The sequence below is a fragment of the Macrobrachium nipponense genome, chromosome 14, assembly GCF_015104395.2.
Source record: "Macrobrachium nipponense isolate FS-2020 chromosome 14, ASM1510439v2, whole genome shotgun sequence".
Lineage (NCBI taxonomy): Eukaryota > Metazoa > Arthropoda > Malacostraca > Decapoda > Palaemonidae > Macrobrachium > Macrobrachium nipponense.
This window is the reverse complement of record NC_087207.1, coordinates 38,730,063-38,745,062: the sequence shown is the minus strand read 5'-3', so window position 1 is coordinate 38,745,062 and position 15,000 is coordinate 38,730,063. Positions and strand designations below refer to the sequence as shown.

The 15,000-nt window shown below is 39.5% G+C and overlaps 1 protein-coding gene across 6 annotated transcripts in view; it reads left to right on the top strand.

Annotated features, from left to right (window-relative positions):
- The window catches only part of LOC135226486 (probable G-protein coupled receptor Mth-like 1), a 17,042-nt gene extending 11,344 nt beyond the window's left edge, over positions 1–5,698 (top strand). For 3 of the 6 annotated variants that reach the window (XM_064266097.1, XM_064266098.1, XM_064266099.1), the window contains 4 exons: positions 1,824–2,017; positions 2,643–2,814; positions 3,317–3,406; positions 4,818–5,698. In XM_064266097.1, the coding sequence (XP_064122167.1) occupies positions 1,824–2,017; positions 2,643–2,814; positions 3,317–3,406; positions 4,818–5,238 (877 nt within the window). In that variant the 3' untranslated portion in view covers positions 5,239–5,698. The remainder of the gene's footprint in view (positions 1–1,823; positions 2,018–2,642; positions 2,815–3,316; positions 3,407–4,817) is intronic. The other 3 variants (XM_064266101.1, XM_064266100.1, XM_064266102.1) reach the window with 3 other exon arrangements.
- Positions 5,699–15,000: the final 9,302 nt, after the last annotated feature.

The following is a 15,000-nucleotide window of genomic DNA, read 5'->3' as shown; positions in this document are numbered from 1 at the left end:
TCTTGCACTGCATCGCTTGTTCCAATCATGGTGTTGGCTGGAACAGTTGGGGCATTTGCTTGCCACTTCTTTTCCATTCTTGTAGGTGTCCTGGCACTGTTTGGTGGGGTGTAGTTGGCTGAATATCCCACACTTCTCTTGCCCTTTGCAGCGGCTGCTGTGATGTCCAAACTTTTGACATTGAAGCATCGTAGGGGCTCTGGTGTGAAGGCTTCGGTGGGGAAGGTTCCCCATACCCCGAGGGAAATGTGACTTGGGATGTGTCCCTTGAAGGCGGCAATGACTTTTTCCGTTAGATCTCCTGATTTTCTGATGTATCTCTTGGCCCTCAGGACGTTCTGCAGCTGAGGGATCGGGTCTAGGGGCAAGCAGGTCAGGAACTTGCATATTACAGCCTTCTAGATCCATTCATTTGGATCTAGCAACTGGAACTGGGTGTGTTTCTTCAGGAACTCGGCGGTTTCTTGATCTTTTGGAGTGATGATTAGTTCTGCATTCCTATTAGGTCTTACTGTCCTTTTTAGGTGCTTATATTTGGCTTCCAAGTCTGATACTAATAAGTATGCAGACTTTTCCGCATTTGCTGTGACTCAAAACTTCGGGAGTTCCATTCCAGCAGTAGCAGCAGGAGCGGTTGCTTGGATTGGGGCACCCCCCCCACCATACCCCCGTCAGGAACCTCCTCTTGGCCTTCTTCGCGGCAAACTGTCGACCATTCGTTGGCGATCGTGTCTGATTCTGTGGCGCAAGGGCTTGTCAGTGCTGGAATTGCTTCTTCAGGAACTGGGGGCCTTGGAGGAGCTTCCTCTTATGCCCTCTGGCAAGAGGGTGCCTCTAAAGACGGCCACTGCCTTCGGCGGCAGCCAATCAGGTCTACGTCGACGCTGCAGACTAGAGTCCAAGACATGCTCTGTCTTCCATTCTGGCAGAGAGTGTGACGACTGTTCGTCTGGTGCTCTCGACTTTATGTCTTCGGAGATGGTTTGCCAGCATCCTGGTAGAGGGGGTTACCTGTCCTCTGGTGCATCTCTGCCCCAAGGCCATTCCAGGTTAACCATGCAGCTTGGGATTTTAAATATAGCGGCTGGTCACCCTCAACTGGTGGCGTAGCATGCCCTCAAGTGAACTTGCTCTCCCAGCCAGTGAATCTTGAAAAACAAGGCACCAGCGGCCAAACGAACAAAAGGCAATTAAAGGGTAATTCCTTAAAGGATGTGGTGAGTGAGAGAGAAGGGTGAATTCACCTGTGTTTACTTTCTTCTGGGTTTCCTTACATTATGTTAATTGGAAGAAGAGATGGCATAACACGAGGGACCCCCGTTACAATGTATATACATACTGTACGAGTATACTATGCTCTCATTTCTATATATATTCATAAACACTAAGCTACAAATGTCGTATAATATCAAATTCCCTCAACCTTGGTATGAACCCTGAAGAGGAATTTATAAGTTAACGAGTGATCCGTCACCAGGTGAACTCGAACCACAGAATGGTTGGGGAACATCGACTTTCAGGGGGGAAACATCGACTCTCAGTGGGGGAACATCGACTTTCCACTCAGATGTACGAAAGAGTCCGTATCAACTGACACCTCTCATGACAGCCTAATAGTCAGTGTCAGTGGAGTGTGTGTGTGCACGCGCATAGTTATTCATCTGTTGATATACACGACTGTGATAACATATTTAGCATAATCCACAACAGAATCTTTCAGTCAGTATCTAACTTCAGAACTTACAGAAGAGAATGAGATTATAGTTAATAACTCCTTTTCTCCTTCGTCTTTGCTTACTTTGAAACACTTTTCTTATCGGCAGATCCACAGTGAAACTTATCCCTCTCAGGGGGATCCTAGAGAACGACATACAAATATTCCTCGTGTATGCAGCCTACGCCTTTGGGTGTCCCTTGGTCATCGCCCTGGTGACTCTCATCATGCAATCTCTCCCGCCGGAGGCCTCCGACTGGATGTTCATCCCAGGTTTTGGAAAGGAGTCCTGTTGGTACGAAGGTGAAGGAAATTAAAAATGAAAATAGTTTTTGTTCGAGTTTGTAACCTTCGTTAAGTTCTAGTTTGTCTGTTTGGTAATGATCTTGATTCTTTATAATATTTTGTTCGAGTGTTCTCTCCCTCACATTTGCCACTGTAGTATATTGTGGAAGGTTCCTGCAGATAGTTCACAGCATCTTCAGGTTTTTTAAAATGATTTTTTATGTGCGTAAATAGGCTGAGGATTAATTGTTCGGATCCCACAATAAGTTGTAGGTCCTGTTGCTACGTAACAATTGGTTCCTAGCCACGAAAAAAAATATCTAATCCTCCGGGCCAGCCCTAGGAGAGCCGTTAATCAGCTCAGTGGTCTGGTAAATAAAACCAAGATATACTTAAACTTAATTGTCTGACTGACTGAAAACATAAATATGCAGAGGAAACCTTACCTGAGTGTGCCATCAAGTAAATTTAAAAACATTACATTTCCTTGAAATGCTATCAATGAATATTACCAAATTTGGCAGAAATTTGACTTTTATGAATATTGCCAAAGCTTACAGATATTTGACTTTTATGAATATTGCCAAATCTTGCAGAAACTTGACTTTAATTTATTGATTAATTAATTATTTCTAACACTCAGAGAAGATGGCGCAGTTCCTCTACCTTTACCTGGCCATAGCGACGTTGAACATCCTGAGTCTCTGCATGTTGAGTCACGTGATCTACCTACTGTGCCTAGCAGAGCCAGGAATGGAGTGCTGCCATCAGAAACGCAAGGCTCCACGAGCCTTCAACAGGAAGCATCTCTCGTTGTGAGTTTTTTTGTTCGTATGGATTTCATTGAAAATAGTGAAAAATGCGCCAATGTTTCTTTGGTGCAGTCGAGTTTTCTGTACAGCGTATAGTCAAGGCTACCGAAAAGCGATATAGACCTTTCGGTGGTCTCGGTATAATGCTGTATGAGCCGTGGTCCATGAAGCTCTCAGCGGGCCTTTGTTGCGGTGCCAGAGGCATGATCTTAGCTGACCTTAATCCTAAGTAAAATAACTACCGAGGCTACAGGGCTGCAATTTGGTATGTTTGATGATTGGAGGGTGAATGATCAACTAATTAATTTACAGCCCTCTAGCCCCAGTAGTGCTTAAGATCTGAGGGTGGACAGAAAAATGTGGGCGCACACACAAAGCCATCTCAATAGATTTATTTTAGAATGCTACAAATGTAGCTTAATTTTGAGCTAAAATAAGACAAATGGATGTATAAAACAAGGACTCGCAAGACCCTAATGAAGAACAATTTCTCAATTTCTTACAGATTTCGTCAGAGACTGAGTCTCTTCGTCGTAATGACCTTCTGCTGGTTCACGGAGGTGCTTTCCCTGAAGATCCCTCCTATGGATGCCTGGTGAGACCTTGGTTGATTGCTTGTGATGCTATCTTTACACACACACATGCACACTATATATAAAACGACTGAAAGATGAACTTGCCTAAGACATGTCTTGTTTCTATCTGAATACATACTCTGTTAATGAAACCGGTACACACGCACACATACATAGCAGCCTACATACACACATACACACACACATATGTATATATATAATATATATATATTATATATATATATATATATATATCGGTTTCATTAATAGTGTTTGGATCCAGATAGACACAAGACTCGGTCAAGCTCATCTTTCAGTTAACTACCAGTCAAGGATGAACTCTTGTGCAAAGAACTTCCACAGCATCATCATCTTCGTGTAACCACGCAGAAGAAAGCTTTTCAGCATTTGCCAGTCCTCTTCTATGCTCTGCGAACTTTCCCTTTCATCTTATGCACTCTTATTCTCCTTGGATAGGAAGAGCCCTCTGTTCCTTTGCCGTCTCTTTCACTGCATCTAGACTAGTCACACTGTCCCATCCCCCACGTGACCAAACCACATCAGAAGACCCTCATATGTCAATCGCATTCATACATTTCTCGCCTCTACCACATTTCTTTCGGTTAATGTACAGCTGAAGCAATTCACTTCCACTAAGGAAATTCAGTTCAAGAATGGCCTCACAGTTCACAAGTTGGACCAGTGTTTACATTACTCATGAGGCTGTTTAACATAAATACCATTCATACCAGGCTTGTTGAATAGCTTCTGCTTTATTACACAATTGTTACCAAATATTTGATCCTCCATTGAACGTGGGTTTTTAATTTAAGATTTATGCCCAAGACCAAGCCTTGGGATTAATGAGGTCATTCAGCACTGAAATCGAAGTTGAGGGTACATGAGGTTTTGAAGGCGTGATAGGAGGAAGACCTCGCAGTTTCACTGTGAAACAATTGTTGGGACACGGTAGAGAGTGATGTGGAAGAAAGAGCATATGAAAAGACGTACAGTAAAAGGAGTGAAATGGGCTGCAGCTAGGGGTCAAATGTACTTTGCAAATAACCTGGAGTAATGCCCATACAGTGCACTGCGTGAGGTACACTGATGGCACCAGCCCACTACCGGGTTCCAAAAAACATAGACCGCTTATCGCTCTATTCATGTATTAGATTCGAGCACCGAATCTCGTTTCCTCCAGTAATGATTTGTGCAAACTTTTTACTTCACCTGATATTCAGATTTCATCCAAACAAAATTACGGAAGGCTATTTAAGAATTTGTAATTTTATTTTTGAATTTTGGTGAAGGGTGTAGAAACTTTAACGTAGCATTAATAAGAAACATCAACATAATGAAGAGTACATTGTATACATGGACAGAAAATTTGAGTACAGTAAACACGACTAATGGAGTTTTGAATACTTTCAGGGTCGTCACCGACCTCCTCAATACACTTCAGGGAGTCATCGTGTTCATCATCTTCTTACTGAGCAAGCAGAAGAGGCAGCTGGTGAAAGAGAGCTTGCAAGAGATATTTAAGATGACACTGCAGAGAACCGACAGCAATGCGACGGAGGAATCAGCAATGTCAAATTCCCAGGAACCACCGGTGGAAATGGCGAGTATGCCCTCAGGGACACAAGTGTCCTTCGGTGGGAACACGAATAACAGTCCCATTCTGGAATGCCCTGCTCAGGGGAATGGCACAGAAGAGGGATGCTATGGTGGCATAGTCAACGAAGGGCTCAGTCTTGAGGAGGAAGAAGGGAAAGGTGTCACTGGGGCAGATGAGACAAAGGAAATTGACAGCCACGTGCAGAGTTCCGGTCATTGCAGACAGTGCTTCTAAATGATTGTGGTTTGTGTCTTTGTATAGGTAAAGATAACTGAGCTTATGGGCACCTCAGTGGCGTGATCGGTATGGTCTTGGCCTGCCACCTTGGTAGCCGCGATTTCGATGTGTATTTCTAGTGATAGAGATGTGTATTTCTAGTGATAGAAGTTCACTCTCGACGTGTTTCGGAAGTCGCGTAAAGCCGTTGGTCCCGCTGCTGAATAGCCATTGGTTCCATGCAACGTAAAAACACCATACTAACAAAAAACCAAAACTAAAACAAACTGGGCTTATGACAAGATCCTTGCCATGCTTTAGGATGATAGTTTAAGGTATATTATGTGGTGATTGAACTATCAAAAGAGGCAGTTATAAGCGATTTTAGAGGGAGTGTCAATATTCGCAGATTTTAGCTAATCGCTGGTGGTTCTGGTCCCCATCCTCCGCAAATACTGGGGTCGACTACTAATATATATATATATTATATATAATATATAGATATATATATATATATATATCTATATATAATATATATATATATATATATACTGGGAAGGACAACAGCATCAGTAACAATACTATAGTTTATTCCCAACGTTTCACAATACCATATCGCATCATTCGGGGCTCTATATTAATTCTTATTTTACTGTAAAAAGCAGAGCTAAAATATTGTTGAAAATCAATAGTACCAATGTGTTTATGGACTATTTTCTTGTGAAAGTTGACATCGGATAAGAAGGGAAGGCTGCATGAATTCTCATTTTAAGAACTGTGTAATATTTTGTTGCTGTAGTGAAATATTGGTATAGTAGTTCCTTACATTGCTGTCAGAGACAGAAGCTGTTTACTAAAGGTTAGGAATTTTATACTTTTTAGGGTCTTGTATTGCTTAGGAGCACATTTAAATGTTTTGCAAGTGTACTTTTCCATGCTATACGGTTGTATTTAATTGTGCTTCATGTAATTAAAACATCAAACACTTAAATGCAACCACATGACATTGAAAAGTTCACTTGCAAAATACTTAAAACTATTTATAAGCAATACAAGACACTAAAAAGTATAAAGTTCCAGCCTTCAGTAAACAGCTCCCAAATCTTTGACAGCATTCTAAGGAAACTACTAAATAAATATTTCACTACTGCAACAAAATATACAGTTCTTAATTAAAAGGAGAAATTATGCTCTCTTTCCCTTCTCATCCGATGACATTTGTCACAAGAAAATAGTCCATAAACACAGTAAAACTAAGAGTCAATGTTGTTAATTTTCCAGGAAAAGTACCCCTGATGATGCGACATGGTATTGCAAAACGTTGGAAATAAACTAGCATTGTTACTGATGCTGCTGCCCTTCCAGTGGTTGGTTTCGAGTGAGCTGGCCATATGTCAGTAATATACCAGTATATATCTATGCCCTTAAAGAGGTGAGGTATGAAAGGGATTCAGAGGCTTCGTATGGACCTCTGAAATTTCCAACCAACCATGACGTTTCAATCTCTGAAAAATGTCTTGCCTGAAACCAAAATGACGAGATGAGGATCTGTGGCTATTGACTCGATAGGTATAGTTTTTTGGTCTTTTTAAGGGAAATGTAAATCAAAATTGCATTTGTTGTCAAAGGAGTGCATATAGTTATTTATCTAATTGCATGCAGATTACTAATCGCTCACTAAGGGAACATAATCTTTAATGAAGTTTTATTTGATTTTTTAGTATATCATGTATATGCTGATTAAAATAGATGATTATTTTATGCAAAATTCTTTACTTTTTTAAGAGAATATAATGTTGCAACAACCTCTACGAAGATCCAACAAAATTGCAGCCAGAAGGATTGATAGGGGAGAGGGTATCACCTAGTTGTTAACTACCCCCTTTCTTCATCACCTGGCCCATTAACGAGCTATCGACCGTTGTCAACGATCTTCAACGACTCGTGTTTTTTAAATTTACCTCTGTACTTGTTGTAAGTTATTGTTCATTTGGACTGAAGATGAGCCCAGGGAAGGGTTCGAAAGCTTTCTGTAAAGTCTTCAAAATTATACACGGACTTTTTACATTTTGTATTATTGTGGACCCTTTAGAACAAAAGATGGAATGATAAGCAAAAGTAGAAAACCCCTTTTAAGTTACGGAAGTCGTATTCAAGTCTAGCAGTGTAGTGTGTCCGCAACTGCGTCATGGAAGTGAGCGTTTAATGATCCAGGAACCAGGAAAAAAAAGAACATTAAGATGAAGGAAGTGGAAGTCCAATAAAGAAGTTGAAAGATTCTTAGTAACAAGTAATTAGAACCAGAAATATATAGAGTAAAAAGTCAGTGATGTGAGGGTAGATTATAGCTAATATATCAAGATAAGCAATGCAGCTTGGAAAATAATCAGTAACACCACCAACATCTATCACGCTAACTGGCAGACAGTCTCACAGTTTTACTGTGTACTACTAAAGGAACAAAACACCTCTTGTGAAGGACAGCACACACACACTGCACCTGGCATGGCATCTTAATAAAATCAGGACGGCGAAAATGCATGGCGAGAGCTTGGCTGCTCTTACCAATGAGACTAGTGCGCTGAAGATGCGAAGAGCAACAGTATTACCCTATTAAAAACTGGTTTCTGGAAGACATCAAGCAGAAGATATCATCTTACAAGGTTTAAAATGTCATTGCCATTCCTAAAAAAAAAAGACCGCATATTCTGAGAAAGGTTAACTTGGAAATGTGCTCATTCACAAACAGTTAAAAAGAACAACTAATTTACAAAGTAAGTGAATAGAGATACACTCGGACAGAGTTCCAACTCATCCACAGAGAAGGACGAAAGGTATAGCCGAGGCGGGTGGGTAGCCTGCGTTGGCGCGCACCTCTTTCCATTTGAGTCGACGGAGCTCTGCTATTCGAATTTGGAATTCATATAATCGTGATCGCGTTGCCTTATCCTCCATTTGGCTGCCCTTCTGTTCATTTACATAGGAATAAATTAGCTCAAGTATTTTCTTACCGCGTTTGTGGTTCATCTGGGTTGGCTATTAACGAATGTTGTCATTGGGTGGCATGGTATCATTTATTCTTCATACTCGTTTGTCTTGTCTTTCTAGCTGATCATACAACCGACCGCAACTCCTCCTGCGATACTTTATTGTTGCTTGTTACAATGACGTATCGTTGCGCTCTGTGAATTTGTCTGATCTGCAGTTAAAGCATTTACGTACAAACAAAAGGAAGAGAGAGAGAGAGAGAGAGAGAGAGAGAGAGAGAGAGAGAGAGAGAGACTCCTTTGGTAGTTTGACGCGATATGATAGGACTGCTCCTAGTATTCCTGTGGCGTCTTACGCCAACCAAGGTTCGTTTCTTAACAAGCTGACATCTGGGCCGCAGGCAGAGTTGTGTGTCTCGATTTCTCTCCGACTGAGGACAGATATAATTTGCCCAGCACGAAGGCTGGAAAGAATATTCCAAGTCAAAACACGAATGCTTCGGGTGCGATCACGGACGATGGCGTTTATAGTAAACAATGTTTAAAACCTTCATTTGTTGAATTTTATATCCAGCAGTGTTATCTATCTTTCTATAAAGTATATAGTCTTATGGACGTGAGATAGAGGCCACGATATTCTATAAAGAATATCCTTCCTCGTTTTCATGAAGAATTACAAGTTTGCAGACAGAGAACATAATCGAAAAAGTTAAGGCAAGCAGGCACTTACATACTCCATAATTTTCAGGTGGCAATTATAAATATTTACTTGCAAATGTTTACACATATAAACTATATATATATATATATATATATATATATATATATATATATATATATATATAGTATATATATATATACATGGGCTCCCGCACATATGGGCATTATGGATCACTTGCCACCACCCTGGAATCCTGAAAAAAAATTATATATATATATATATATATAACATTTATTACATTTAACTACATCACTTTGTTTTCCTTCCATTTTACAATATAGTCTTTCAGTTTAAGTAATTAAAGGTATTATTATGTACTGTATAATATATGTATGCGTATATAACTGCTTTTGTTCTCTCCTGAAATATTTGAATTCAGCTAAAGAGTATATGGAACTATTGAAAATAGTCAAACTTTATCGCATCTTGCTGCTTCACTGCATATAATATACATACGTATATATATATATATATATATATATATATATATATATATATATATATATATTATTAACAAATAATTTTTATAGATGACTAGAATTTCCATAAATGTTTAGCTTTACCGTGTCGAGAGATTCAACGTTTCTCCCCACTCTCTCTCTCTCTCTCTCTCTCGTTGTACGTTTACAAGCCCCAAAGAAACGTCCGCGTCATCTAATCTAAATTTAGGTCGAAATTACGTCCTTCCTGAGTTGGCGAGAGAGCAAGCATAGATTAATTGTATATGTCAAGAAGCTCATTGCATATGCATGCTCCTTTGGTATTGCAGAACAAACGAGCAACCGCCTCTGACGCTTGCTGAGTCAGGGGGTGGGGGTGACGTATGGTTTGAGGTTGCTGGAAGGGAGGGAGGGGGGTTGTCGGCGGTTGTGGTATAGTGAGGTTCCAGTGAGGGATCGAGACCACTCTTGATGGGATCCCCCGGTGTTCATTTTTGGATTTGGGCGGGTTTTGCATTGGGTTTCAATGTTTCTTAATGCTTAGTATTTCTGCTTCTTATATGTTTGGGAAAATAGATACTATATTGGTCTAAAGCTGGTCGTCTGAGTCTAGGAGAGAATGGTTTATGGGATGTCTTTTGTGTGTGTGGGGGGAGGGGGAGTTGTAGGACTAAAGCTTATGAGACCTCTGCCATTAAATTTTGGTTCTGGGCAGATTTTGCAATGTTTCCGTATTGGCAAAGGACTGGTATTCTTGTTTATTATACGTTTCAGAAGTAAATATTGTAGTCTACAACATGTAATCGTTCAGTTGAGAGGGCTACTTTTTTTATCTGGTGGAAAGGGGTTGGGGGTGGGGGGGTGGGGATGTAGCCTTTAGCAAAGAGAACTAACTACGGCGCTAATTTTTTGTAATGGGTGAAATTTATTATTCTTTCCAATTTTTTTTCATTTAATACCATCTTGCATTTCTGTTTACCAATGTTTTTGGAAATAAGGGTTATGGTTGGAAACTCTAAAGGATTATGGATAATCTGTGTTCCCTACTCCTGGTAACATCTCTCTCAGTGTACGAGTGTTTAAAGATTGATCCACAGTTGCAACAGGTTTTAAAGTTTCCGCCTTCAGTATTGTCTATGACAGACGTCATTTTCACGTGGAACAGTAGTGGCAATTCAGAGCATATCCAAAATGATAACCTTATAAAAAATACCAAATGAGCAATCAGGGTGCTACTTTAGTAGGCGGTCTACCTGCGTATTTCTACACTGTTTCGCCGTGTTTAGTATTAGCCACTCGGGGGTCAAATGTCCCCAAAGTAGCACTGAGGGTTGTTGTTGTTTAAGATTAAGCTGGCCTTATACCAGCCTCGGGGATCAAATTTGGTAAAATGCACTTAGAGCCATTTCACCCCCGACGGGCTAGTACTAAACACGGCGAAACTGTAGAAACACGCAGGTAGACCGCCTACTAAAAGTAGCACAAACAGGCAGTCTTTTTACATTATTGCAGTTGAACATCAATAGTTAATTTACTTTTTGCATCATTGTTGATAATGTGAGCCCCCATAGTACCAATATGAAAACCCTTCATAGTTGTTCTACGAGATGATGAGCGAGGAATATGATTAATGATTCACATTCAGGCTGCAAAGAAAAAGAAAAAAGTTGACAAATTTGCCACTCGCGAGAAACGTACCCCAGAGACGAAGTGAACCAACGTGGACAAATCCCATCAGATACGGATCACCGGGTGAAGTATTGGCTGTCAAACCTGGAGGTATTAAATCCCAGTTCACTAATGACAGTCATCGGCTCAGCCGTGTTCCTGTCACGTCACCTCAGTTAAGGCGTCTGTATTCCGATGAATAACGATTCAAGGGCACCTCGCACCTCTCGTCGTGAAGCGCTTGTCGGTCGATTTGTCTTGTCCACCCGCCACAAGACACTCACGCGGCAGAAGTATAAACACCAGTAACTTTTTATTTTTTCTTGCTTCAGTTGGTGAAGCGATTCCAGAGGTCCACACCAGGCCTCTTATTCCCTCTAGCACCTTTCCACACTTACCGGATCCCTTCGGACAAGATCCAGTCTGGCATAGGCCTAGCTTAAAGTAAGGCAACCACCACCAGTAACCTTTTCTTCGTCATTTCTATGTGAAGGCGATCAAGGCGGGCACAGTCGCCCAAACCAAACCTCGGTTACAGTATTACATGAGAGGTGTTTAGATATCTTTTCTTTTCTAAGGTAAGCCAGTCCTTAGAGTTAAAAAAAACCGCAGATTACACGATTCGAGGAATGCAATGAAAATTGGCGTTGCCACTTTCCAGTACCGAAGAGCTCCAGCGATAGAGCAAGAGAGTGATTGAGAAGATTTTTTTCTTTTGTGCTTTATTTAGGATTTTAGGCAACGAATCTCCCTCTTCTCAAAATTTTTTGTGATAAGGGGTATATTAGTATATTAATTCATGAATCCTGGAGCTTATTTTTTGGTCATAAGAACGCAAGAACAATCATTTTAAAATTGCGATAATCCGTTATGATACTGGAGCAACTAGGTGTTCTACTAACAGTTTTATACGAATCTCAATAGTGCATCTCATACTTTATGTGGCGTGTATATATTACTATATATATATTATATATATATATATATATATATATATATATATATATATAGATATTTATATATTATATATCCTTAAATCCACGGTAGAAAGGTGAGTGAAAAACTGGGGACTTGGAACAAGTACCATCTAGTATATTCTACATTTTCAAAATTCACTCACCCTTTCTACCGTGGATTTAAGGATATTCCCAAGCATGCGTTCCTTCGTGCTATATTGGATATATATATATATATATATATATATATATATATATATATATATATATATATATATATATATATATACGTGTGTGTGTGTGTGTGTGTATGTGTGGTGTGTATCTGCGTGCGTTTGTGTGTACGTCAATGTTACTGTGGACGGTTACCATTTCGTGGAGTGATGTGATCCGGCCAGTCCTTTTCCCTAATCATTTTTCCATCAAAATCGCGTCCGTTTCCAAGGGGTGGAATTGGATGAATTGTAGTGTACCGAACAAATTCAGGACACGGATGACAACCATGAGCGACGGGTGAAGGCTTCAGTGAAATCATCCAGACGCACAAACAACACGCCACAGAACAATTAACAGATCAATCACCCAGCCAGTAAGTTGTTGAGACACACTAAAGGACGGAATCCATTTATGATAGCGAGAGATTATGCGAGCAATTATACGATACGGGAAGGCCAAACAGGATTCCTTCAGGTTTCGAACATCCAAATTTGAAATGACTTGTGGACTTGTGGCGGAATGCAATCCACATTAAAAAAAAAAAAAGAAAAGAAAAAAAAACCGAAATTCATGTATTTCTCTTACTACCTGGAAAGCAATTAAGCCTTAGCCCCCCTACCCACGACAGGTCCGCCCCCCTCCCACCCAAACCTAAAACCTGGTTGATTTCATGCGAGCGGCCGTAAAATTATGAAACACTTCGCTCACGTCGTTTTGCATAACCGAACGCAATATTCCAGAAGCGAATTTGGAATGGAAAGCTGCTGGAGTTGACGTTCGTTTCCAGCACTGAAATCCAGAAGGTGGAATTTGGCCCTCCAGCCTCTAGCTAGACAAACCCAACCCCCTTCCCCACATCCAGGTCTCCCTTCCCCCGCTAGGATGGGTACCACCACCTACAGTGAACAGTGCCCGAACTGAATCCTAAGCTCTTTGCTTTCCGCCTTTTACTTTCCGTTCATTCATTCCCTTTGCCCTCCTCCTGCTTAGCTGTCCAACTTCTTTAACCTCGCATTGCTTCACGTTTCACCTGGAATTTGAGAACAAAGCGTTAGAGAACAAATTCATCTGGCGAGCCAAAAATTAATAATTAGAAAAATAAATAATAAAATAATACAGCTCAGAAATGGGATTCAGTTGTCTGGTTACACTCGTTATGAATAATAATAATAATAATAATAATAATAATAATATAATAATAATAATAATAATAATAATAATAATAATTATTATTATTATTTTTTATTATTACTCAGAAGATGACCCCTATTCATATGGAACAAGCCCACCACAGGGGCCACTGACTTGAAATTCAAGCTTCCAAAGAATATGGTGTTTATCAGGAAGAAGAAAGAGGCGATAAAGGGAAATACAAAAAGAAAAAAAAAAGAATTAATAAATTAATAAAAAGATAAGAATGTATAATGATATATTAATAATTCTCTCACCACAGCCGGTGTAGAAAAACACAAGAACACACAAACAAACCAAGGTTCTGTTTCGTGAGGGTAGACATCACCGAGGGGCAGATCTTTGCTCTCTGGGATGGGCGTGGGAGAAAACGGGCGCGAAGTCATTCCGACATCAAGGTGGGTGATGTGCACTTTGATCGCGAGCGATGCAATTAGTGAGAGAGAGAGAGAGAGAGAGAGAGAGAGAGAGAGAGAGAGAGAGAGAGAGAACTGTATTATATCCCTTTACTTATACAGAATTGGTCGGATTATGATGATAATGCCACTTGTGAATTTATTGTGTGTGTGTGTGTGTGTGTGTGTGTGTGTGTGTGTGAGAGAGAGAGAGAGAGAGAGAGAGAGAGAGAGAGAGAGAGTTCCAATGCTTGTTAAATTCTTATAATATTCTACGTGAACGGTCCAAATGAAGACAATAAACCCATTTTCTGTATTATAGTTCCAATTTTGCCAAAATGGCTGTTAACCTCAACATCCACCTTATTAAACATAATTAATATTTTGTAAGATTGATTACTTTAGCATAATTTTTCAAGGAGTTCCTTTACTCACAATTTTTTTTTGGGAAGCTGTGCGTTCCCAAAAGAGATCGCTTACGCCGAGCCATAGCAAAAAACTGTGGGTTATATATATATATATATATATATATATATATATATTAAATGTATACATATATATATACGTATCTACGTATATAAATATTATGTTTTAGAGACTAAAACAATATATATATATATATATATATATATATATAGTATATATATATATATATATATATATATATATATATATATATATATTGTTACGAAGTGCCAAGTATCTGGTTACCATTTATCAATTATTACCTCACCAAAAGCCAGACACCTGAACCCACATAACACGTATTAAACGACTGAATACTCTAAAGGCAACAGTGATCCCTTAACACTTACCAGTATTGCAGAAAATCAGACTAAGTTCATCAAAACAGGTGTGAGGTAATCTTGTAAGTAATTAAATTAATCAAAGGGCATCACTCCATCAACAACTTTCAAAGTCTAAGTATTTCCCTGATTTCAGAAGTCTAAGTACTTCCCTGGTTCTAAGTCACTTCAAGTAAATTGAAGGAAAGCAAATCAATTACCACTCTATGTTTCTACCTATCACCAATATAATCAAATGCAAATATACTGGTTAGAAATAAAAACACTTATAAAAATTTTAAATACAAAAATTTATTATCAAATTCAAAATTTATAAGTGAAATTCACAGTATCAGGGAAAATTACTGTTACTTGAAAACAAAGTAAAGTTGAATTAATTCTTGGATCAAATTAAGTAAAA